We start from the raw sequence: 27,360 nt of genomic DNA on the forward strand, positions 1-27,360 counted from the left end.
TGTAAAACAAGTACCATCAGACGTTTTTGCAAGAGCTGTAGTTAACCTTTTGAAAACTAAAGAGTGTTGTCCATTCTGTGTATATGAAAATCAAAGGGACTGCTTGAGTATCCATCAGAAATCATGCCTAAATAGCTTTGTTGTTTCTTTGGTCTGCAGAAAGGTGACATCATTGATATAATCAGCAAACCCCCCATGGGCACTTGGATGGGCCTGTTGAACAACAAAGTTGGCACTTTCAAATTTATCTATGTGGATGTGTTAAATGAAGAGGAAGAGAAGCCGAAGCGGCCTACCAGGAGACGCCGGAAAAGCAGACCACCCCAGCCCAAGTCAGTTGAGGATCTCTTGGATCGCATCAACTTAAAGGTCCAGATTCTCTCTTTCTCTTTACACTTCAGTTTTGCTTGTGAGAAGGGGGCCACACCTTTGGAGTTGTTTGTTTTTAAAGCTGCACACCAGATCCGTAATCCTAAGGATCATGACATCACTTAGCAGAATCAGGTCTTAGCTGCAGAGGGAAAATAGCTGAGGCCAGGGAGAAGTGCCTGTCAGGTTTGATGAAGAGCTGTGGGCTGCAAGTTTGTATGCACTCTGAGACTGTAAATCGTTGTATAGTATGGCTGCTAGCTAGCACACTGCAAAAGCAAGGAAAAAGTGTAAAATAACAACAGTTACCTTGTCTTAAAAGATGAAGGCTTTTTCCATATTTCTGTTCAGAAGAGCTAGGGGTAAACTGGTGAGGCTGTCATTCACCCTTTGTACTTCTGGCTTCATGCAGAGCCATGCCATATTGTGTATCCGGGTAGCATGCTACCCAGACCATTTAATACAGTGCATTCCAAACACAGCAATGTGTGCAGCATTCTAGCTCTGGCACAGCTACCTCCCTGAACTCTGAGCAGTCTTTATGCAAGCTATAATCCTATAATTTTGCTGGTTTACACTGGTTTGTATTTGTGAAACTACTGCTTTTTTTTGAAGATTGTGAAAATCTCTTCTAGTATCTTTATTGACAAAAGAAGTTGAATAAATATTTTGTCTTATAGCTTTTTTTTTTTTTCTTCTTCTTCCTTTTTTCTCCCCTTTTATGCAGGAGCACATGCCCACTTTTCTGTTCAATGGTTATGAAGATCTGGATACCTTTAAGCTTCTAGAAGAAGAAGATTTAGATGAACTGAACATCCGAGATCCTGAACACAGAGCAGTTCTCCTCACAGCAGTGGAACTTCTACAGGAGTATGACAGTATGTGGGATTTTTGAGGTTTTCAGTTTTAACTAGAGCTCTGCCAAGAATGTTGTGAACCCCTTAAATCAGAAAAATGGTTCCAGGATTTTGATCTTTTTTTTTTCCTAATCTAGTTATTTCCAGGGTAATCCTGTGTAACAAAATGTAGATTTTTGAGGAGTGACTTAAGACTTGCATTTGTTCTGCCAGAATTCTTTTGTTCATGTAAGCCCTGCTACCCAACTTACTCAAGCAATGTCAAATGTACAACACGCACTCTTTAGAATAGTGATATCTGGGAATAAATCCTAAGATAACCTACTCAAAATAAGAAGTTGAGTCATGGAGAATAGGATAGAAGAAACTTCTGGACTACAGGGAAGAGACTGAGGTTATCAAAGATAAGAAAAAGATCAAAGCCCAGAGGGCTGTGGAGAAGGGTAATGTGAATTAATTTTTTCTCTTATTGTACCTGCACGTGTGTATGATTCTTGGACTGTGAATTGCAGGATTGTACTAGTAGCTTCAGGTTGTACAAATGACAACACAGTGATTTGTAAAGGGAGAAGATATGTCAGTCAAGCGCAAAGAGTGAAAGGCAGTGACTGAATAAGGTGCAGCAGTGCAATTCTGCCCATCGTACAGATGGTCCTAGGCAAGGGGTTGCAAAGATGAGGGAAAGCAGAGCAAGCCATGGCAGTCAAATTCGATGGTGTCTTTGCCACACAGGAGGAAGCGGGACTGCACCATCTGCACGGTAGTCATGGTAGAGCCATGGCAGAGTAGAATCATTTGAATAGCAAATGTCGCTTGAGACAGGAATTTAGATGTGCTCAATACCTAGCTGCAGCAGCCTAAGACAGTACTGAATTTCCCTCTCATCCCTAAGTGTCAGCAGAAGTTTAGTGTCCCACTGAGCAGAATCAGCGGAATGGATTGTGTGAGGGCTTTCTCAGCTGCTTCTCTGCAAAATGTTTTAGCTTACACTGCCATAGCAGCAATTTGAGCAGCTGCTTATTAAGTGGGCAATGCTTAGTTCTGTTACGGGGAGATGTGTGGTTAGTATCTGTAGACAGTACTGTGTGGCCTGAGTTTTCACTGACACATAGCTTTCTTGTTCGTTGCATTTCCCAAAAGGGCATCCACACTTTCTCCACCCTCCTCTACCCCCCAGTAAAACTGCAGTTGCACTTACATCAGAGTAGCTTTTCATCACCTAATATGAGCTTCTCTTCATTAGTTGCAGACCTATTTAGAATGCTCGTTTCCCTGAAGTAACAATTGTTTTTTTAGGGCCCTTCAATTTTAGTTTGAAGACTTGAAGAACTCTGTGATGTGGTGGTTGGAAAGTATAAATTCCATCTCCAAGTCAGGGTGATGAGGAGAAAGAGAAGTGGGGATCAGACAGCTGGAACCTGGGAGGGGCAACAGCAGTTAGTTCCACCCCATAATTACCTTTCATGTGCTGAGAATAGGAATAGCTGTTTCTGACATTTTATTGCAGGGGGAAAAAAAACCCTCAACATAAACTGTATCCTTACATCATGAAGTTAGTTTTCTGTATCTTCAGCTCTAGATTTAGTTTCTTTACAAAATAAGATTTCTGACCAAACATTCTGGCTAAATTCCTGGAATCCAGCCTATATTGCCTGGGTGGACCACACTTGAGCATTGGCTCTTTGCACAGACCAAGGAAGGAAGGAATTTTTACCACTGGTCTCTCCCTTGTTGCTTCCCCTTTCTTAGGGGACAGTATCTAACTTTGCCAGACCCACTCCTGATCCTTCCTCTTGGTCCCTTCTGGAAAGTAGGTCAGGGTTAGGATTTTATTCTGATTCACTTGATTTGGTTCTTTTCAGTGCTTTTTGTTTGGGGTGTTGGGTTTTTTTTTCAGTCTTAGAAAGAACTTTGACACCATCATTTTAAATACATTTCCATGGCTGTAAGTTGCAGGACTTGGCCCCAAGGCAGCTAAGGCGCACATGCAGTCCATTCTGCTTTCATTATGTACCACACTGCTCCCTCACACTCGTGCTGAAGCTGTTGCTTAATCCTTTACCAAACAGGATGAATTTTTCCAAAATTTGTGATGGCTGTTCCTAATGCTCACTCTTTTCTAAAACAGTGATCTGTACAATTAATGCAACAGAAAAGATCACAGAATCATAAAATTGTTTAGGTCAGAAAAGACCTTTAAGATTATCAAGTCCAACCGTCAACCTAGCACTGCCAAGTCCACCACTAAACCATGTCCCTAAGTGACACATCTGCAGGTCTTTTAAATGCCTCCAGGGATGGTGACTCAACCACTTCCCTGGGCAGCCTGTTCCAATGCTTGACCAGCCTTTCAGTGAAGACATTTTTCCTAGCATCCAATCTAAACCTCCCCTGGTGCAATTGGAGGCCATTTCCTCTTGTCCCATCACTTGTTACTAGGGAGAAGAGACTGTTGTCCTGCTGTGCTACAACCTACTTTCAGGTGGTTGTAGAGACTGATAAGGTCCCCCCCTGAGCCTCCTTTTCTTGAGGCTAAACACCCCGAGTTCCCTCAGCCGCTCCCCATCAGACTTGTGCTCCAGACCCTTCCCCAGCTCCGTTGCCCGTCTCTGGACACACAAGATAGTGGTGTTGGAAATGCAAGGTTGAGAAGTTGAGCCAGATTTTCTGTTTGCCTGTTTTTCACTGTGTTCTCGCATCCTCTAGGTAACAGCGACCAGTCAGGATCTCAGGAGAAACTTCTCATTGAAGGCCAAGGCCTAACCGGATGCTCTCCTCGGGATTCTGGCTGCTACGAAAGCAGTGAAAACCTGGAGAATGGTAATGGTGACAGCAATGACCCCTATAATCCCTGCAGCCTTTTTTCAGTAGATGGCTTCATTTACTTCCTGCTCCTATTGCTAGCTAACACAAGCTACTTCACACTTGATTTTCTCCTTTGCTCTGAATGCCTCTTTCCCTCTTGGCTTGAGCCATTGGTTTTCATTGCTACTGTTACTATTTATTTATTTGCATTGCTAGGAAACTGATCACATTTCACAAATCATCTTTCTTTTGTTATCCTAAGGCAGCAGGCGCCCTCACTGCCGTTGCCTGCCTTCTCTGCTCCCTATCATATTCTCATGCAACTGTGCCTCATGAGGTTTGCACGACTTACATTCTGACAGCCAGTGTCTAAGGGACCATTGGCAATAGAGAAGTTGCTGAACTCCGTTGAGATTAGGAGGATTTCTTCTAAATCCATTAAAAAAACTGTTTAGAAAAAATGTTCTCTGTTTTAGGCCATATTTTAGTGTTTGTTTAGGTTGCATGTTGCATTCTGCTCTGATCAGACGCCAGCTGCAGAGAATTAGGACATTTTAGTGTATGAACACTAGCAAGTTAAATTAATGGAGAAGTTGGCAAGGAAATAAACTATGAAAAAAAAGTTTAAGATACCAATTCCGTTACCTTGTCTTGAATCAGTGAAAGGTGATACACGGAAAAATTACCAAGGCAGATGAACAGAGATTGCTCACTCTGTTCTGAAGAAATCAAGTGGTTGTGCTGAGCATGCTTTACTTGAGGATTGGTGTAAACTTGTCATTAGGGATGAAATAATAAAACAGATGAAACTGGTTTGAGTTTGGTATTATCACTCCAAGCATTTGATCCGTGGCTTAGCCTCAGACTACCCGGTTTCATCACATCCAGCATAAACAGGGAGAAAAACAAGAACAGAATAAATAGAGATACTGTATGCCCCTTTGTAGTGGCTGTTTTTCCAATTTAAAATATAAGCTAAAGATTATTCTCTTAGTATATGCATTTTCTGTCAGTCTGCCACTCAGAAGTAACCATTTATTGAAGAAAATTGCAATTTGCTTTGAAGCTGAATGCCTGAAATCAGCAATAGACTAGTTTCCTGAAAGTGGAGAGAATCTTTTTCTTGAATATGATGAATCCCTATACAGTAGGCATACTGGAATATAATCATAGCTAAATATATGGCATATGTGACGATATAGTAACTTTCTTTCCTTTTTATCTCTATGTGCCATCATAATGATAGCTGTAACACTGAGGTTAAATTGCTGCCTGTACATTTTCCTTATTTTAACAATATAATGAAATCTTTAGAAAGCAATTGTCATTGCCTATCTGCTTAGATACTTACTATTACATTTAAACCAATATTTCTGAGTTTTGCAGAATGTGAAGTACCAGTGATGATTTTTATATTGCTTTTTATGTATGCCTTGCTGCATTTTGCATCATTTTTGCTCACAAAGGCATTTAGTGCTTGTTTTGAAAACCATTATAAAAAGAACATTTGGTATGGGATTCATTCAGAGATTTTTTCAAGGCTGGTTAATCTGAAATGTGCTTCACCTTCTTTGCAAAGTTCATGGACCATAGTTGTTTATATGCATATTGTTTTAAAAATACATTGGTTTCTTATCTGTTAAAATAAGGAAAATAATTTGTGTAGTATAAACATCTTAATGTGCAGATCAACAATAATAAACTGCATTTCGTAAAGGGGAAATGCATTCTGAGAAGATCTTGGTCTTCAGATTTTATGGGGAATGGTTATACATAATATTTTGATGACTAGTGTAGTGTCCTGTTTTGGGCTATTGTTGGACCTTTTGGCATCAGTTCAAGATTTCAGAGCCGCTCTTACATTTTGGCTAGAACATGGTTTGCTATGTACTATGGCAGTGGTACAGACGTGTCTTTTATAGGTACTTCTTAAGGTGCCACTGCAGAAATATTTGGGTGTTCTCATAGGTATCCACAATGTACTTACAGCAGCATTGTGATTTTATTCTAATTTACAGAGGGCAAGGACCATACAAGTTTGTGACCTATTCAGTGTTAGACAGGAAGAATGTTAAGAGCAGAAAGCCACTATCCATGGTCAGACCATTAGGCCATATAGTCCAGTCCTCTCGGTCTGAAACAAGGCAGAGGAGGGCAAGCTCTCCTTCAGACTTCTGACAATGGTACAGTTATTGGCCTTGTTTTGTGTGCAAGCATTGCCTGTCTGAGACACATTTGGAAACCGTATTGGAAATCTAGTTCTCACAGGACTGGCAAAAGCACGTAGCTAGAGAACAGTATAGGAACCGAGCAAGCATGTTTGGTGCTTCCCAGGGTACTATGGGGAATGAATCATTGAAGGACTTCAAAAACTGAGTACTGTTTCCTGTCATTCATCCATTTGCCTGAAAGTGTTTCTCTTTATGAACATCCCTGGTCTTCCTTAGAACCTCCATACCTAATGGTGTGTATAGATCTCTGTCATACTCCTTCCCAAGTCATCTCTTTTCTAGTCTGAGAAGGCCCATTCCTTATAGGTCATTTGTGCCCCTAATCATGCCTGGCTTCTTTGAACCTTTTCTTGTTGTGCTGTGTAGCTTTTTTGAGGAGAAGGGGGTGCACATTGCACATGCAAGGCACAGAGCACTGAAGAAGCAGACAAACCATGGCTTTATCAGGTGGGATAAGGATGTGATCTGATCTGTTCAGAAACTGGAGCCCAGATTTCCTTAGTGCCAAGTATGCATCCTAAGCACATAAAAGGAAGCAACAGAACAGGTGGCCACATTGCCAAATGTATTATGCACTTCTACTAGTTTGTGATCAGTAAAAAGAGCAATAACGCTACAATTGTCTACCACGCCATCATCTTTGTTGTGTCAGCAGAGCTGTTTGAAATGCACACAAAATATAGCCACAGAAAGCAGTGCCAAAATGGAGTTAATACAACCTGGGATCTGGACAGGCCACCGAATGTGTTCTGCGTCTGATTTTGAGTAATTAAATTTCTGAAGATGATCTTCCATACAGAGAAAAGTACCAAGAGAAACACTGAAAATTTGTTGTTGTAGCACAGGTGCCTCTGGAAATATTCCCCCAGATAATGCCTTTCTTCTGAGCCAAATGATGACAGGGAAGCAAGAAGTTCCTTCTCTGTATTCTAATAACAAGACATATCATGAGAGGTGAGCAGCGCTTTGTTTAACAAAAACTGCACCGTAACATTAAACAAAGCAGTTGAAGTATGCCTGTAGCTTGACCCGAACCTGGAAACAATAAAAACTTTCCATTTGTTTTGAGTAAGGACCACCTTTGTTATCTTAGTTTTCACACAGACACCTGTGTCCTTCTGTACACATTTAAAGCAGATGCCACTGCAGTTGACGGCACTATGAAAGGCATTAGACTGCTTAACTGTACCAGAGATTCATAAGAATGAATTATTATCAAAAATGTTAACATTAAAAATGTGTTTTAAACTTTACTAACTCTACACTTTTACCCTTGTAGGTTTTTTCTCTTTTTTTTTTCTTTTTTTTTTTCTCTGAGATAGGGAGGGAATGTTACAGTTGTGGACATTGTTTATATAGCTCTCCACTTCATCAAAACAACATAAAATGTATTTAAAAGTCTGTTTTCAGGAAATACTACCTTCCTTTCTTAATGTCTCAGAAGCATAATCAAGTTACATGTGGCAGTCAAGAGAAGGGAAGGAATAGCTAGAAAAAGAGAAAACACAGCTGCCCTGCTGGTATTGATCTTGAATTAAATCTGTGTAAGAGAAATGACATTCTGAACCCATCCTTTACACAAAACAATGGCATTGAACTCAGCACTTTTTAAAAAGCATTTTGAAGCAGACCAAGATTGCGTGTTCAGTTATATATTTTATAAACTAAATGTTTTGAACTTCCATTCTCTCCACATTTGTATTTTGATGCAAAACAGGGCTGGAATGAACTGAAGATTTGATTGTACTTCCCCAAAACTTTTCTCTTCTTCCTTCTGCTAGTCCCCATTTCTTCTTCTTTCCAGTCCCAGACTACTGGCTTTACATAGGCCTATCCCATTTCTGAAGAAATGAAGTGTTGTTTACTAGATACTGAAGCCATGAGGGTAAGAGCTTATGTTGCACAGCAGTGGCATTTCTCACAGCTTCTCTTTCAGTGCTGAGGTTCCTGAATGTGCTTCCTAAAACCAGTATATCCCCTGATCAATATTTCAGATGGAAAAGAAGGTACATGGATTTTGTTATGTGAGCTGTGACAGCAAGCCCCAGACAATGTGGGTGAATTATTGCACAAGTCAGAGATGTACTAGCAAAAAATATGAATAATGAAAAGAGAACGCTCCTTTCCATACTTATTGCATATTAACATTAGTGCCTGAAGGCACTAAAGAAATGAATGTAACATTTCTTACACGTGTCTTTTTAATGTGGTTTTAAGTTATTTTCAGAAGGCAGTGGCCTAGCTCCATGGAAAGGTGCAGACAGAGAAGTCTTTCTGCTACTTCTCTGAGCTACCTGCGCTCAGGGTTGTAGCAAGGGGGCCAACTTAATGCGTGATGTGTCTTTATTAGTGTTTTGGAGAAACGGTAATATTTAGCTTGAGTTGAACTGTGAACCATACAGCTTCTGAGAAAGGAGTTCCTGTGTGCTTGTGTTCATCCTTGTAGGCACACCTTGATTTTAGATAGAATAACCTTGGCTGGCATATCAGAAAATGCAACCAGTTTGTTGAGGTGCATGTTTTCCTTATTTCTCTTTAAATGTAACCTTCATTTTCTTTGCTAGATTTCTGAATACTTAGGCAAGAGAAAGAGAGAAAGCAAGCTATTTCTTTTTTAGGTCAAACAGATTCTTTCATTCATTCTCAAAGCAAGCAGTGTATATTATTTAAAAGCCGAGTATTGAGCGTCTTTCAGGATAAAGCTTTGAAGGCAAGCTGTATGAGACGAAAGCACCTATAGCTTAAAAGTACACCAGATTAATTTAGTTGCAAGGAAGTTAGCAAAACTTCTCAGATCTCTGAAAGGTACTGGTCCTTTAATTGGCAGCTATTGATAGCTGGTTATTACAGACTTTGATACCATTTAGCCGGATCTGTTGGTTTGGGATTTTTGGTTTTTGGGTTTTTTTCGCCATTGGAAAAATAAAATTTCAGGCTTTATCCATCTATCCTGATTTTAGAAAGCCTACTGTACATAGGGGAAAGTATCCCTGTCACCCTGAAAAGAATAACTGTTCAGGATGTGCTGTCATTCTGGGAGGTCATCTGCTTGAGACAAATTTACTTCTGTCTTGTTAAAAAGATAATTTAAAAAAAATCTATGCAGTATTTGAGAAATGACCTTGTATTTCATACTAATGAATAGTCTAATGAGCTCAGTCCCTTTGATCAGGATTTGTCAAGCAAATTTGGTGGACTTCACTGTTTAAAATCAGTGGTGCATATCATAAAAATACAAAGTAAAGCTTGCAAAGACCATGTAGTTCATATTGATTCATATCATCTCGTCTTAAGTGATTATAATAAAATACCACATCTGTAAGACCTTACAGTTTGATAGAACACCATGACATGAGAGTAACACTCCGATTAGTCACACTTGAAAAGGCCTTTTGAAACACTTCTCCATCTCATAGTATAAGGCTTTCTCCACAAAACTCTGCTGTCCCCAAGAGTAACTACAAAAGGACTGGTGCAAAACCATCTTACAACACTTCTTTGCACTCTGGTTTGCCATTACAAATAGTTTGCTGTCATTTAAGAGATTAAATAAGACTATCGGCACGCTTTGTAATGAAAATTAATAAACAGGATCTTTTTTTAAAAAAAAAAACAACTTTCCTGAGCAATCTTGTAAACTTCATTAGAAGGTGAACATAGTTATTGATATACTAAAAAAATTAGAAGAGTAGAAAAAACAGTAGATCTTTTGAGTTATTTCTGTCAAACAAGTTCTTACAATGTGTATAGGTTATCAGTTCTAACTGTAGGGTATTTCTACATTGAAAAGGGTTTACATGAGCTAAACCCCAAATCTCTGCAAATCACAGAGTAGGAAGGATATTAAGTATATGAAATGTATTTTCCTTACGTGGTCACATCTACTAGTTCTTCATGAAGCTCACAAATTCATATGCTTAAAATGGCACTGAGCTGTACATTTAGCATTAACAAGACAAGAGTAAATCATTTTATTTCAAAGGCATTTATAAGTGATCCATTATGTACACTGCACATTGATTGATCGATCGATTTTTTTATGGTGGATTGTGACTTATTTGCTTCTAGGTAAAACTCGAAGGACCTGTCTTCTGCCCTCAAAATCGGCCAGTGAGCATAGCTTTAAGGACTTCAGCAGAAACCAGCTATCAAATTATCCTACACTTCCACTGACCAAGCCAATAGAAACTCTACAGCAAGGGGAAAAAGAAAGCCGGTTCAGCTGCACGCATCGTGCTCTGAAGAGCTCTGTCCAGCCTCCAGCTGTTACGGGTCTGAAGAAGAACCGTAGAAGTTTACCGGTTGCTGTCTGTCGGAGCTATGAAACTCTGGATGGCCCCCAGGGTGTAGATACCTGGCCAAGATCTCACTCGCTGGATGATCTCCAGGGAGAATCCAATACTAACCTACAGGATGTTAGCAAGGAAGTGGGTTCTTTTCCTCAGGATTCACTGGATATAGCGAAAAAGGCACCCGGCTCTGCACTGCTGCCCCAGTCTCATGGAAGCAGCTGTACGGTAGATGACTTGATGGCTAAACAGGGTAAAGGAGCTGCTACTTCTCAGAAGGGAAGAGCAAAGGAATTGGACTGCTCTGTAAGGGAGACTGCAGGTGGAAAGCCTGCTCCGTTCCCCCCGAAATACTGTGAAGCTCAGCCTGCCTTAGTGACACATCCTGCAACAAGGACGCCTCTGGAAATACAGAGTAAAGGTTTTCATGACCTTGCACGGGCTGATTATGCTCCAGTCCTCAAGGGAGGTCTAGAAGCTGAGCAAAAAGGCACAAATGAGGCAAGAATGCAACCAAAAAATCCTTCTCAGCCACCACCTGTCCCTGCCAAAAAATGCCGAGAACGCCTTTCTAATGGGTTATATCATCCTCCCACGACCACAAGTGGGAACTACTCAAGCCTAGAAGCACCATGTTTGCCAGTAAAAAAGGCCACTTCATCCACTCCCATTGATTGTCACGCAGTACCTGCCCATAGGACATCTTCTGAACAGGAGCCCAGTACGCCTCCTAGCCCACTGCCGCCCTGGCTGTCAGAGCTCCCAGAGACTGCTAGTGTTCAGCAGCATGTGATAAAGCTAGGTCCTGCTTCGGCAAGAAAAGTCTCTTGTAGCAGAGGAATGGATCTGGAAATGGTAATAGAAAACAAGTTGCAGTCTGAAGACATTGATCTTACTGAAGAACCATACTCTGACAAGGTAAGTGGAGGACATTGTTTAAGCATTTTTATTCTACTAGCATTCCAAGGGATAGTGTTTCATTTACTGTATCTGTTCTATTTTTGTGATTGACCACCTAGATAAACAATAAATCATTGGGACATTAGACATCCTATAACTATGTTTGTCTTTACTATCACACCTTACACCTAATGTAACTCAGGGCGGGGTGGGGGGAACAGATGGACGGACTGAGAAATCTCAGACTTACTCTGAACTTTCATCTTTTCAGGCCGCTGCTACCTTGGTGGCACTGGGCATGGAAATGTCTCTTTCTCTGCTGGTGTGGGGAATTATTGCTGAAAAAGGAAGTCAGGATTAGATTTTGTGCTTCCAAGGAAGTCTGAATTGGTAGCATAGTAATTAGGAAATCTTTTTGGGAAGGAAGGAGTCCTAAGGTCCAGTCCTTCCTTTAGGGACTGCTTTTTCAGTTTTCGTGGAATCTTGAGGAAAGCTCCTTATTACTCCCATCCTGCATCTCTCTCTGTTTGCACGGATCGGTCTGTATTGATACACTTCTTTCATCTGTTCTCTCTCCTTTTTGTCTGGCTGTGAACACAGCATGGTCGCTGTGGCATTCCTGAGGCTTTGGTACAGAGGTACTCTGAAGACTTGGACCAGCCTGAAAAGGATGTTGCCACAAACATGGACCAAATCCGGGTAAAGCAACTGAGGAAGCAGCATCGCATGGCAGTGAGTATTTTCATAAAGCAAATTTTCTTATTTATGAGCAGACTTTTAAAAAGACTGACTACTGGTGAAGGGAGATACCTGCGAAGTCCTGGGACAAATGTGCTCCCTGTGTTCACCCAGCAGGTACAACATATGTGGGGGTACTACAGGAGCAGGAGGTACATTCCCTTGTCCCAAAGGAGGACAGTTATTAGTTGAACAGAGAGCAGATAACCCTCCCTCTTGACTGAATAATAGCCTTAAAAGTCTAAGCAGACTGCAAGCAGTGGTAACAGAGACTTGCTCGCTAAGGGTGGCATGTATTGAAATCTGAAAGGTTTTACAGTCCTTTTTCATTTCTTAAACTATACTGTTGTCCACTCCTCCTTAGGAAATGCAGGAGGGGGAAACAGTCAAAGCTTTTATGTTTTTTTATAAGAGAACTTGGTCTGTCTGAGGAGGTAATAGGCAAAATTAGCGTGTTCTTGCCTTTCTGAGAAATAAAACGGAACACCCTGGACAGTCTTGTCACTGGGTATTTTTTACTGATCTCAGACTAACTCAGAATGGCCTGTGATGGTTGCCCAAGCAGCTGAATATTGCCCACTGCATCCGCATTGCCAAAATTGTTGCTGTTGCTCCTATGCCAAGTGATCTTAGCCTTACAACCCACACTGCTTTCATACTGACAAATGTGACATGAGAGAAGTTGAAACATCTGCTATGAAATTCTGCCAGTTAGGAAGAAAAAATGAAATAAGACTTATAAGGCTTGCTGTAAAACAAGCAGTTACATTTAACATTAAGGGTTCTTTTTTTTTTTTTTCTTCTTTACTGTACAGATTCCAAGTGGAGGGCTCACTGAAATTTGCCGAAAACCTGTATCCCCAGGACTTATCACCTCTGTATCTGACTGGCTGATTTCCATTGGTCTACCTATGTATTCCAGCCTGCTCACAGAAGCAGGATTCAACACACTGAGCAAAGTGCCTTCTCTGTCACAAACTTGCCTTCAAGAAGCTGGCATCACAGAGGAAAGGCACATAAGCAAGCTCCTGGCAGCGGCAAGACTCTTCAAACCTCTTGATCCAGAGGCAATTTAATGTGCTCCATAATGTAGCATTGCCTGATCGAGAATCCATTGCTTCTTCCTGCACCAATATTGGTCTAATTACTTCACATAGCTAAAGGGATCAAGGAAGTGGCTCCCAAGGACAGGCAGGTATCTTCTTCAAAGGATATGAAATGTTTCTATTGCTGTCTTTGGCAACTGAAGAAGAGAAGCAACCACCAGGTAACACAGATGTGGTACTTCCCTCCCCCTTCACTCCCATAGAATATTCTTATTTCATAAAGTGCATGGGGTTGGCCTGAGAATCAGACAGCTTCACAGAATTAAGGGACCCTTGCACATTTTCCTCAAGTTTGTGAAAGTAATACTACTAATAAGCCCTGTTTCTATGGAGAACTCTTTAGGTCAGGGGTTTTATGTACATCTAAGTTCCAGGTACCTGGAGACAGTCCTAAAGACCAGGCACAAGCCAAGGTGCAAATTCCAGTAGAAGCTGTTTGGCAAATGCCTTTAGTTTACTTTAGCAGTCTAGACCTAAACACAACCCCCTTCCCAGTCATCTTCGCTGTTGCCTCGTATAGGTTCCAATATGCCACAAAGCCTTTAGCTAGGCCAAAGTTAATGGACTGGAATTAGTTTTCAGTATGGTCCATCTCTGTCACTCCAATGCAACTAACCCACGGAGAGTTAGAGAGCTTCTTTTTATTTGTACAGAGCTGAGGTCATTTTTATAACTGCTTCCTAGCAATCAGCTTTTTATTTGCCTTAAAATAAGCTTTTAAACAGTTACCTAGTGTTCACTTATCTGTATTCATGTTTCCCAAATCTTCTTTCAACTTGTCACCCTCAAGCTGCACTTAGGGTGATTTCCGGTTGAAGTAGCTTCTATAAAATGCCTCATTATAACACCTTCTGTGTTGTATAGATGCTTTTACAGATGCAGGGTTATGCTAGGTTTTGGTTGTCAGGCTAACTTTTGTTCACTACAGTCTGCATTTACTGTTGTCACTAAACTGTTCCAAGATATACTGCCTTGTATATATGTAACTGCTTTTCATTTTAATCATATTCTGTGTACTGTGTTATATTGTCAATCATTATGCTGCAGCTTTGACTTGGTATCCTGACCATATCAATTCCAAACAGTGGGTTTCTGCAAATGAAAACTCACTTGTGGGAGATAAAATGCATCAAAAAAGCAAGTTGTGTCCCATAGAAATCATCAGATCCTGTAATTCCATTGCACAGAGGAAAAAAATCCTAGTACTTCATGAATTACACTGTGATTTTACAACAGTTGATATCACTCATGACTGTCTTAATGTTACCTCTCACGGGGAGAGAGCATCGTTCTGGCATATGTGGTGAACCATTTTTCCATGATGTAGTATTTTCCTGCCTAAATCCATGTCAAACGTTCCATTCGCATATGTGGCTAATGACAGATCTTATTTTTCTATATGGGTACACGTTTTATATACCAAATACAGATTATGATGAGTAGCACATAACTAGCTTCTGCTTTGGGGTCAATATATGGTGTGTCCTTCAGCTTCTTGTAGAGCAAACGCCCCGTGGAAGACAAAGCAAGCTTCCTCTGGCAGGTAAAGGGAGAGAGTAAAGAAATCTGGGCACAGGCCAGGATGTGTGGCTGTTTCCAGTATCAGTTCTGACATCAACTAACTGTAAAAAAAACAGACAAGGCACTCACTGTGTGGTGCCTCAGTTATCACAGCCTCATATTGAGATAATGACACTTTTCCTGATAAAATGGTCTCACATTGATGAATGAAAAATTGTGGCTATTCCAGGATTCCTGACTACATATGGTCCTTTCATGATCATGTTTTAAGTCAGATGAACTATGCATTTTACTGCAGATGATAATTAATTTGGCTCCTGGTAGAACTGATAGGTGTTAGGTTTACTTTCCTCATTTCATATTTCACCACTGTCTACTGCACACCATCATGTGAAGGCAACTAATTCACTGGTGTAACTTGAAATTGTTCTCAAAGCTCTTCTGGATCTGTTTCTGTAACGTTCTCCTGGGTATGTGGATAATCAGCACGTTCTTATGTGGCAGCATCAGGAAATATACAGCATAGGTGTTTTGCACAGCTGGTAAAAATCTAAAAAAAAAAAAGTGTACAAAAAATCATGTCTTTTTAATAATGATGATTTGTCTGTTCTTGTTTGTAAGCCTCTCTGAGGCTTACGTGGTGACTATCAGTAAGCAGGAGACGGAAAGAGTATTGAGACTTCCTGGGATTGCTGGCGGAGGCTAGAACTGAGTAGAAGTAAGTAGACAGCAGCTATATTTGAGCAAGGGAAAAGTCCAAGCTGACTATATGCAACAAAAAAGGAAACAAATTTCCTCATGTGGCAGGGAAGGCAAGTCACATAACAAAGTTCTCCCATATTAATTACTTTCCCCTCTCTTAATAACAGAAGGAGAATTATGGGAATAAACTGTACCTGTGTGCCAAACACTCTTTGTAAGGCTGTAATTTTTAAACGATTCTGTAGCCCAGGGAAGCCAAATCACACCCATCAGGACTAGAGTGAGCAGTTTGAGATTGGTGTGTTTTAATCGTTGCTTTGTTGTTCATTTCAGGACTGTACTCTGTGGTCTTACTTGAGTTACAATTTTAGTTTATATTTTAATCTAAAAAAGCCTTAAGCTTCTCTCAGTGTTTGAGCTTCCCAGCTGCAGTTTCCCTAGCAGGTGAGCATTGCAGTATGGGAGCCATAACCTCTTACATCTTCTTGCAACCATTCAGTGCTCTAAACAAAAGTTTGCTCATTAACTCTTGGGAAGCACAGAAGAAACCTGCTGCTGGAATCCTAACCTGCTCTGCTCAGGCTAACAATGTTAAGTATCTATCCATTGTACCATTGTAATTCAAACAGCTATTTAAGAATAGAAGCAGCAAGCCCAAAATATTACTGAATGCCATCATAATCATAAGCTTCGATCAATAACCCGCTGTTACCACCCAGATGGCAAGGTTGCTCGTAGTTGCCTGTGCTCTCTTACGAGCCTGGCTTTCAATGCAAACTGGGAGCATGATCAGAAGCATTAAACATTGCGTTATTCAAACAGGTCATCATCTCTAAGAGCAGCAACAGTGGTCGATTCACCAAGTCACAGCTGTGCAGTTGTACTGTATTATTTTTAGAATAAATAATACTTTTGGTCCAAGATACTTTTATCTTTAATTGACACCCTCTGGGGAATCAAAACTGTCAAGCAAGTTATGTAACAACTAACAAAGGTGCACTTTCTGTATATGAAATCAATATTTAAATAACTTATTTTTCTCCATTTGCTGTTCTTAAATGATGTAAGTAGCTGTAATATACCAGTACTCAATTTGTCCTGCAGTTTGCTTCAACCCAAGAAAGCTGTGTATTGTAAAGAAAAAAAAAAAGAAAAAACAAAATATGAATGTGTAAAGATTATTGTGCTGTTTCATTTAGCAAAAAAAAAAAAAAAAAAAAGGTTGACAAAAGGGTTTTCCTGTGTATCAAAACCTGTCTATAATTATATGTCATACTGTTCATAGATAAAAAGTAAATAAATTTCCTTGGTCTCTCTTTTTTTGGTTGTTTTTAATTCAGCTAACATCTTCTCTTTACTGGTAGCAGCATCCAGCTATTTAATCCCAGGCCCTCTCCCTCCAGTTTACCAAACCTGTAGTTCCTCACCTCGTAAGCACTCTCAACACATCTGCAGCAGGAGAAAAAAAGATTAAAATAAAATTTAAAAAAAATAATTAGAAGCCCTGAAAATCCAGGACTAGAAGGAGCCTTCAAAATGTGATTGCCTGGGATGTGAATCATCACTGTCTAAACATTTGTCTCTTATATCCCATGAATGTCCAGCTGCTGGGCTCAGGGAGATGTGTATGAGAGGTCTCCCTGTCGGGAGCTTTTCCATTTTGGAATGAAACAATTTAAAAATGGTGGAACCAGAGAAAGTATATATAACAACTCTGGAGTTGTAGTTAAAGCTCCTGCCTGCAAGATGGCATTTCAAACCTGGCTTTCAAGCGCAGCTCCTGCTTCACTGGGTTGGCAAGGGGCCTTGTTCTGGAGAGGGCGGGGTGACTCCCGAGCAGTCAGGTAATCTCTGCAGGCTGTAATGAGATGCCAATGTCCAGGTTTTAGGGCAAAGGAACCTTAGGACATATCTCTTGGCATTCCTTCTAGCTCGCTTGAGCGACATCTTGCATAGTGTGTTCCATTTGTTGGTCTAGTTAAGTTTGCTGCATAATTAATGGGTGTGCTTAGCTACCTCACAGAGTGCTGGCACATCCACGCGGCAACAGTGCACCGTAGCTGGAAGTTAATCCTTTGTGGATTTAGCCCTAAGTAACAAGGGTGGACTGTGCCTGCATTAGTTGTCATTAACCAGAAGCTTAACTCTGGAAATGGCATAAAGAGAAAGCAAACAAAAAAAATCTGTCCTTTGGGCTGGATCCAGACAGCTGACTTTTCGGTTCCTCTCAGGCAACACTTGCATCAGAACTGTACAACGTGGCAGAAAGTTCGTGGGAATGAGGTAGCGTGTCAGATGTGAACTTCTAATTTTTCTCCTCTATTAATCTCTCTCGGTTCAGCTGAGGACCAGGCCACCGCTGTGCTCCTGCACCAGAGGGCACTGCTCTGCTGGCGAGGGGGAGGCCAGCCCCTGGGAACTGCCGCCGGCTCAGATGCAGGCTGTTTCCAAGAGTCTCTCAAGTAACAAAACAGAAATAAAAACAAAACAAACACTGTGGAACATGAAAAGCCAGAGCGCTTGCCTTTTCTGCAGCTGGAAGGCGTATTGCTTCCCTTCCAAGACTGCTGTGGTCCAGGATTGCTTTGGGAGCAGCTGAAACACAAAGCCCCTATCCATTGCTCTCAGCATTTTGCTCGTCTGATCCAAATGTGTGCTAACCACCCCGGCCACTGCCAAAAGCAAAAGCACCGCTCCTCGGCACATCCATACCTATCCTCATTCTAGAAGTTCTCCCTCCCCAATGAAGTGTTTGCACAGAAAGAGACATGGAAGAAACATGTTAAAATTCTTACTAATAATACTTACAAAAAAAGAAACTTTTATGTCTGAGCAGGAGGTTCACACGTAAGCCCACGGAGACTAAAAAGCTATGAATGTAATGTTACATATACCACCATATACCTCGTGAGACTACTTAAAGGTTAATCATTTAACATGCAGGAAGTAATATAAATCAAAAGTCTTATTAGCTCTTAAGCTTGCCCTTTTGCAGGTACTACAGTCTTTCATTACATGAACAGACATCATTATTTTTTTCCCTTCAATTCTGCAACGCAGTTTGTTTATGCTGGACTTACCCCTGCATGACTGTACTTAGAGATGTAAGTGTACTGGCGATGTTCAAGCTCTGACCCCAGAACTCTGATACTACTGGGATTCTATGATTTCCAGTGGGTTTGGGCCTGGCTCCATGCAGGAAAAGAATCTTTACACACAAATAAAATATTCTACGCACACACACAAAAAAAAAAAACAAACCAACAACCGGCCACCCAAAAACTTATTTCTTAAAAACTTTTCAGGACATTTATGGAAATAGTACACTGTCAAAAAGAGTGAGACTATAACAAAGCCATAGGTCTTATTTCCAGTGAACCTTGTTGCTTAGGCTGCTGTGGCTGGAGTTCATAAAAACTCTAGATGCCTGAGGTCAAACATTGGGATTAATTGCTTCCAAGACTAGACAGGTTTGAGTAGGAGGGAAAAGTGAGTTGGGATTACAATTTTGCACTTCAAACAGCTTTTTTGTTTATTGAAACTGTCTTTTTAACTTCACCACCTCAGAGACAAGTACTGCCGCATAGGCTTGGAGGTTCTAGACTTGACTCTTCCAAGGCAGATCGTATCCCAGGTAGGCAGGGCGCTTTGTGTCCCTGACAATTTCTACATTCATTACATTGGCATGTGCTACTCTGAACGTCCCACAACTTGTATTTCTCCATGTAGCCACAAAGTGCATATACAGCTGTGCAAGTTTATGAAAACAAGTCTGTATTTACATCCACAAATCCTACCTTAAGGGACATACTTGAGAATTAAACTATCAATCTGCTACTATTTATTTTGCTTTTTGGCTCCACCGACTCCTGTGATACTGAATATATACTCACCAGGTACTAAAACTCTAAGTTAATTTTTTATGTTTTACTGAAGCACAGGTAAGCTGTTACCTAATACTAGCATTCACTTTTAAAGTTCTGATTTAAGTGGCTTGCATTCAGTTAGCCAAACAACCCCCCCTCCACGAGTTCTCTGCCTCGAAGGGTGAAACTGAATTGCCTCTCATGAGTTCTATGTTAATTAAAATACACAATGCATTGCCACCTCAACCATACAACGAGCCATTCGTGTACACTACTAGCAGTGTTACAACAACCCGTCTTTCCCTCTGATGGCCATATGCCGGAGTCCCCACTGGAACTAGCTTGGTACCGAGACCTGAGGTGAGTTCAGCTTCCAGATCTACTCAGGTCTTAGCAGTTCTACAAAGCCAAAAAAAAAGAAAAGAATTGGCAATATTGTGGATCACCTACTACACTCTGAGGTGTGACCAATTTTATATGTTACAGTGGCTATCTGAAATCAAGATCTGTGATGCTGCCGAGTACATTGAAACTATAAGCAAACACTATATATCTTTTTGGGTTTTTTTAGCAGCACTGAATTACCTGCCATGCACAGGAGCTGCTGCATGAGAAGGACCATATTTGCTGATGGTGACAAGCAGGGCTGCTCTCCTCCTGTTTCAGGTCTACTGCTGTTACACAGCGGCACAGGCTGCACTTGCTTATGAGCATCCTAGAAGGTGCTTTGGATTTGCAGCAGTGCAGTTTCTGAAGAGCAGAAGAATGGCTTAGATTAATGCAATTACACAAATAACTCCTTATGTGCTTAATAAAGTCATCTAATGAAAGGAGATGAGAGATGAGAGGCTGTCTCAATTCATTAAGCCTCTTCCCTTTGAGAGAGACTTCTTTTTAGCCCCTGAGGGCTGGATTTAGAATATGCCTTGGGACCAATTGCTGCCTTCTCAGTTTTCTACTCTGCAACCTGATGACAACGAGGGAGAGGGTTTCAGGCTGCTTTCTAATATATGTAAGAGTGCGAGTCAAAAATTTGCCTCTTGGCACATAGCAAAACCTCTGGAAGGTGCTCAAAAACTTACCTTTTTTTTTTTTTCCTTTTGTGTGTATTTTAGCAATTTGGTCAGTTGTGTCTTGCTTCAGGAATATGGGAGGCTTCTACTTGAGTCTGTGAGGATTCATGCGAGTTAACATTAAAGGCAATGGCCCACACTCCCACGCAATACCTGTCAGTGTGTAGAACTGCCTCCCCAGAACAGACAAGTGTCTACAACACAGGGTGATTAACCTTGCAGGCAAAGCTTCCCAGCCATAGGTGTTTCATGCCCAGGAACACATAATACAAACACATTTGTCTGTGCTTGTCTGCATGGATAGCAGGGCAAGATTCAGCCTCACTCCTTGCATCTTTGCAAGTTGCACCCTCCTGCATCCTGCTGTCGTGTTAGTTGTTCAGCCTATGGAAATACCAAAGCTAAGGTTTTGTCAAGTTCTGGTCCCCAGCTCATTATTTGGTGCTCATCTAGGTGTGTGCACAAACAAAAATGGCTCTGTGGTCCCTTGTGCAAGCAGCATCAGAGGTGTAAAGTGTCACAAGGAAAATGCAGCTAATGCAACACTCGTCAGGGCCTCACAAAAATCCCACATTCAAATGGGAAACAGAGGTGAGAACAAAAAACAGCCAGCTGGAGGTCCTCCAAGCTGCTATTTCTGCTCTTTTTTCCAGGTGTATCTACTTTGCTGAGCACTTGTGTAAAGTTCTGTGAAGTTGAGATGCTATTTGGTGAAGAGAAATGCAGTTCAGTCAGGTAACTGAGAGAAGCATCCAGGCCAGATGCACTTTTTAATTCTGAGTAATGTTGTTTCTACTGGGAGCATTGGGTCCTGAGGCACAAGCAATGGGAGGTCCAGGAGAGCAAGGCGGTACAGTGGCTAACAGCAAGATCCCACAGACACTATCTTCTTGATATAAGTGAAGTAAATCTAGATAAATCCGATTTAAAGCAAACTGCAAAGATCTGTCAGGTTGCACCCTGAGGCTTGTACAAGGTTTGCACAGTGCCAGAGTAGGAAACATTTGTTTTCTGTTATTTCCAATATCACCCCTAATGGTGTTCCTTACCTCTGCATTGAGTCCCATGTGTGCTGTGGGAATAACATGTAAGGGCTGTGCCTCTCTTCTTCCTTCATGCCCTCTCAAGGTATGCCTGAGCCACCCGAGCACGACAGCCCTTCTGAGCAGCCCGAGTGAAAAACTGGCTCCAGAGTATTCCTGGCATATCTTTGCTTGGGCTGCATTAGGGCACAGGAGGGAGGAAAACTGATCAACCAACTCATGGAACAGCTGCGACGGTAAGGAGGATAACTGGGAGAGAGAGGAGGGAAAGAAGGAAGGACTGGATGAAAAAACTAGTGGAAAGCTGACGAATGTCATAAAAACAAGAGCAGCATCTCTACCTTCTGGGAACACAGAGGTCTCACATTCTCAGATGTATATTTGGTGTCTATTAGACAAGGTTGTGCCGTGCATTTAATTAATTAGTTTAAGATGATGTTTTTCAAAGAGGAACTACCTAGAAATATATTGAGAAATTTCTCAATTTTCTTCAATTCTCTTTTATTTCTGAACACTTGTGGGAACTACATACTCTTATCCCCTGGAACAGGTGTCTACTGGACAAGGCAAGACGTCAGGCTCTCACTGTGGGCCACTGTTCTCTGTTTCTGTGTTATTCTGAGCAGGCTGTCACTAACTCCGAATCACAACAGTGTCTGATTCATCCTTTCTTACACAGCAGTGGAAACACAAAATAGTTTTCCCAGGCATATAATTTCTGCTCACTGGCTTCACTTAGAAGACAGCAGCTACAAGTTTGTCATCAGTAATGCATTAACTACCTCTAAAACCAAAGGGCTTTTTAAAAACCAACCAAACAAAATCCAAATGATAAAAGTACACAAAATCACAAACCCCACACTTGTTGCTACTGAGCCCATTAGCCAAAAAACAGATGAGCATCTCTGAACCACATTCACATAGAAACTCTGCCACTTGGTGCCATTATCTGCACCCCATGCAAACCGACAATTTGGTCCCAGCTCCCCTTCATTCCAAAGCAGAATCAAACAGTAATTGATGTTGGTACAGGGCTCTGAAAATGTAAACTGTTCTGCAAGTGTTGCTGCTTTCACCTCTGTAATGGAAAGGTCAAATATTTGACAAAAGGCCATTTTTGCCTATACCAATCCATACTTCTAGAAATCGCAGAGCTTCAAAACAAATGTATAAATGAAACTATGAAGAAAACTTATAAGGACTTAGAGATATGAGCAACATACAGTTAAACTTGTATTGATTCACTGCCTTCACTTTGTCGCTTACTGACTTGTCACCCTTTTTCACAGAAGGACATGTCCTACGTCTCTTTAGGTAACCTAGCTGGACTATGGCTCTCCCTGCCTGCAGCCCTGAGGCAGGACACAGCTGTGAGATGAGGAGCACTTCAGCCATCACTGCATCAGGCCACTCACAGCTGGTGCCAACCCCCCTGTTGGCACCATTCTGGTGCCCCTAAATCCATACCTCAGCCAGCTCCCTGCTCTGGAGGGTAATACCCAAACTCTGCTGAAGGTTCTGGTGACCTGTGGAATAGATGAATAGCTAGGCTATCAGCTGAGGCAAGGTCCACACCAAACCTGACATATTCTGCGGGTTTGAATTTACAGTGACAATCCCAGAAATGGCCCTGGAGCAATGTAAACAAGCCAAAGAGGCACAGATGTGTAGGACACACAGCCACAGTCTGGAGAGAAGGTCAAACAGAAGGGAGATAATTTGGGGACTTCTGTGCAATTTTTTCCTTAAACACAAGAAATGGATTTGCACCGCTCCAAGAGCAAGTAAAATTCCAAATGAGTAGACACCAAAATTTACGTTTTTACCTCCCAAGTCTTCTAAAAGCATCAGTGTAAGAAACTGTCATCACTAAAACAACCAGCAGCCTTTAAAGACAGGCACTGCCATTTCCACACACTTTTCAAATCTTATTTGTTCTGGCATTGTCTCATGCTGGCCAGCAGTATAATAAAACACCAGTCAAATGATTCACTTGGATAACATTCACCGTCCGAAGTTGCACTTGGGATATGTAACTAAAGCCCCCATATACGCAACTAAAGACAGAGACATCTCTTCACATTGGCCAAGTACTGCATTGCCATCTACTGGAGAATAAAGAAATAAAATCCAATAAACGGCTGCTGCACAGTAAGGGAACTTCTTCGCCTGCGCATTTTCTGCTTTAACTTTCCCTGCTTCTACACAATTAATACAAGTCTGTGATGGCCTATAAAATTGTTTCTCTGTTACAGTAAACAACTTCTAGTCTTCACTATCTTCAAAGTTAGACCACATATACATAACTTTGAGAGTGAGGCACTTCAAAAAAATTTTTTTAATGTTTCTTCAAAATGAGCGCATAAGGTCCATTTAAAGCTGGAAGTACTAGATAAGCAGCCAGAAAAAAAATGTTGCCAAGGATAAAAGCTTTCTTAGTCCTGAACTTCTGTATATGTGTGACCCTCGTGGTCTACCAGTTTGTAAGAATGGCTACTGGATAGCTAAATAGTATTATTACTGAGAGATAAAATTACTGCTAGTAGAATTTATACCAAAGGCAAATTAAAATGAAATATCTAAAACCTTCTCCCTCTATCTCATTTTGCCTGTATAATGAATCTGTGTATTTAGGCCTGCTAATACACAGTAATCTCTTGCTGCCTTCCAATTATTTTTTTTTTTAAGGCCATGAAGTCAAATTTTCTTAGAAGATAGAGGGAAGAATTAAAATTCATGGTACAGCCTTAGCTCACCCTACCTAGTGCTCTACAACTGCCTCTGATGAACTGATTATGTTTCCTACAGGATGCTCCTCCCAATTGCTGCCAAACCTGACTCCGCACTAAGAGACTGTCCAGGTGGCAGATTTAAAAGAGGAAAAAATGAAAAATCTATAGGACTGTAGACTGCATAACTGAGGAATTTTGGGGCAGATATCAAATAAAGTAGATATGTACAGCAACAGAAAGAATGGGTTTGTGGCTGTGTTAGGTGAGGCTGGTTTGAGTCATGCCTGTGACATAGAAAATACGAAAAAAAACATATACCTTGTTTAAAAAGACAGATTAAGATTATTGAAAGGTCGACTGTGTTTCAAGAAGAACACACTCCAGACAGCACAGCTCTTCGGAATCCTTCTGCCCATTTGCACCTCTGCCTCTTCCCCATCTTTCTTTACATCTGTCCTGTGCCCGTCCTGTATTTTCATTCCTCCTCCTCCCCTCACCACCTCTTCTTGCTTACCTCGTCATTAGATCACCTGTTAAGGTGCTTGTCCAGCCTGTTCCTCTCTGCTGAATACCACAGCTATGAGCATTTCAATCAAGACAACTTAAGTCATTCGTTGCTGCCAAGGCTCGGCTGGTGCAGCAGGAGAAAGGCATTTTGGGGAACATCCCATTCAGATCCTGCAGCCTTACGGCAAATCTGCTGAACAGATTTGCGTGGTGCACAGTGGCTGCAGCCAGCATTAAGACTCACTTTAAACTGGACCATTTTCAGCACAAAATAAAAAAATTCTTCACATCATTTAACTTAGTTCAGGTTAAATTTTAGCAAGTAAATAAAAATCACAGCAGTGATGAGACCCAGAGTTTGCCAATAGCCATGATCCTAAAGCAATGAGGCAGCAAGTGCTCAATGACAAAAGAGGAATAAGTATAGCTGAGGGCTTATTGTTGTTATTACATATTTTTCCTTAAATTTCTTTCTTAAATGGTTGAATTATTTTTCTTAGGGGAGAAAACAGGTCAGTCAGCAGAATAACCAGCGGAGCCCAGCCTCCCAGGGGTGAACACCAATGCTTATTAGAACAGTGGTTTTCACTCTAATTTGAGGGTTTCTTTTTCAGGAGAAAGTACATTTCTGCTAATCTTCTTTCCTTGAAAATAAAGCACGTTGTTGGTTTTATTGTCTGCCTCTCATACAGGGTATGCTGTATCTCTCTAAAGATCACCACACCATCTGACTGATCGTATTCCACTTTGTAGCAACCCTTAAGACAGAGGCAAATCTCAGTGCTAATCACTGTATGACTGGGAGGGGGGGAAAAAATGTATCACTTTGCTATTGGTACAGTTATCCTCCAGGCTCCAAGTCAGGAGATCAGTCTATTGGTTGAATTTTCTGTGCCGCAGTTTGGATATTTTTCCATCTTGATGGGACTGTATTTCTTGAAAACAAAGAGAAAAAGCCAAATAGGGTGGGGAGCTGGGGAATTTTCCAAGCAGAGCTCTGAGAGACAGTGTGCAAGAGAAAGCTCAGAAGTAATAGTGTAAGCCTTTTGTCCAATAAATTTTCTGAGTAGTATCAAAAGAGAAAAGCTCTGCAAATCGCTGTCATTCAATAACATTTCAGGTAGCTCTATGCCATGCCCTTTTACTTGCCTCTTGTAGCTCCTACAAGAACCAATACCACACGTTAGCCAGCCACGCACCTCCCCAGTCCCACCAACTCTGCCATCCGGGTGCCACCACAACCCCCTCCCAGCCAGGTGTCCAGGCGAGGGGTGTGCCACAGCCGGCACCTCTTCCCCTGCCCACTGGTGGTGGCTCAGAGCCCTGTCAGCTGCCTGATGCAAAACTGGGGAAAGTCCGGTGTCTGCTTGAACACTTCCCTGTCTAGAAATCTAGACATTGGATCTAGAAATCTGGACTTAACAGCAAATTATCACCATCTTGCTGCCAGTGGCTACTTTGTATTTGTCTGAAAATGAGCATCCATGTTCCCATCGCCTCATCCCGAGTCAGCTCATACCCCCGCTGTGGTACAGATAGCCAAGCAATTAGCCTGGATAGCCAGCTATGTCTTGTAGAAACCAAAGCCTTTTGCAGAGGGAGTGGGAGAACGAGAAGCCTGTGAACTGTTTTTTGCAAAATCCTTTAATCTTATTCAGACACTACAGGCAAGCTTACACGTTATTTCTTTTAAGTTTTGTTACTTTCCCTTTACAACAACAAAACATAGTGATACTCCGCAATACACTTCCCTGGGCAGCCCTGAACTAAGGCACTTCTGCCCATCTTGATTCATCAAAATGATAAACCAACCTATTGCTGGCCCTGGTGCCATAATGAAGTCTAGCATACAGCTTGATATAATCACCCAAGCGTGGCTCTGTGTATACACTTATTTATTCCGTACAACCTTTGGCTTTAGCGGTGTGTCTTGAGGACAAAAAAGGCAGACTTTTCCAACCCAAACACAGGACTTCCCTGTACGCTGTCCTCTTCTAATTCTTCCAGGAGAGCTCCAATGACCCTAGCGATTTTCTTTCATGCTACTGTTATTACCCTCTCCCTCAGTACTTTCCCTTCACGGGATCAATCCTATTTCAGCCTCCACTCTTCCCACCCCAATGATTGCCCCTCTTCTTCCCCCTTCCGTAGCACTAGTCCTACCAAGCAGTCCAACCACGTGCTGTTGAAGAGGCACCTCTTTAGCGTGGCACATGTTTTGGGCAAACCTCACTCTGTCCTAGGGCAAGTCTCGGAGTGCCTTGGCACAATTGGAAGTGTCCAAGAGGACACTTCTGGACTTGCTGTAAGGCAGACGTGGGTCCCAGCAAAGCAGGGGGGACTGTTCTTTCAGTGCAGTTATCAGAGACAGTAATATTTGATTGAATAACTTTCCTCCTAAATTCATAGCTCTGGAGTTTATGTGTTTACCTGCATCTTGCCTACCAGATGTCATTAAGGTCACTACTGTCTCAGAAAACCGCATTGGAATTATACGCAGTACAGCATGAGGACAGGGATGTTCAGTGCAGCACAGCTTTCAGACGAAGAGAGACTAAATAACTCTGAGGTCTGAAGGGAGAGACTGAGGCAGGATAGTATGAAAGGCAGTGAAATGGTGA

At 41.5% G+C, this 27,360-nt stretch overlaps 1 protein-coding gene across 15 annotated transcripts in view; it reads left to right on the forward strand.

Annotated features, from left to right (window-relative positions):
- The window catches only part of LOC102047883 (SAM and SH3 domain-containing protein 1), a 570,321-nt gene extending 553,484 nt beyond the window's left edge, over positions 1–16,837 (forward strand). For all 15 annotated transcript variants that reach the window (XM_055713587.1, XM_055713585.1, XM_055713586.1 and 12 more), the window contains 6 exons: positions 160–369; positions 1,097–1,247; positions 3,933–4,046; positions 10,331–11,469; positions 12,052–12,183; positions 13,005–16,837. In XM_055713587.1, coding sequence (XP_055569562.1) covers positions 160–369; positions 1,097–1,247; positions 3,933–4,046; positions 10,331–11,469; positions 12,052–12,183; positions 13,005–13,265 — 2,007 coding nt within the window. In that variant the 3' untranslated portion in view covers positions 13,266–16,837. The remainder of the gene's footprint in view (positions 1–159; positions 370–1,096; positions 1,248–3,932; positions 4,047–10,330; positions 11,470–12,051; positions 12,184–13,004) is intronic.
- Positions 16,838–27,360: the final 10,523 nt, after the last annotated feature.

Source organism: Falco cherrug, chromosome 6, assembly GCF_023634085.1.
Source record: "Falco cherrug isolate bFalChe1 chromosome 6, bFalChe1.pri, whole genome shotgun sequence".
NCBI lineage: Eukaryota > Metazoa > Chordata > Aves > Falconiformes > Falconidae > Falco > Falco cherrug.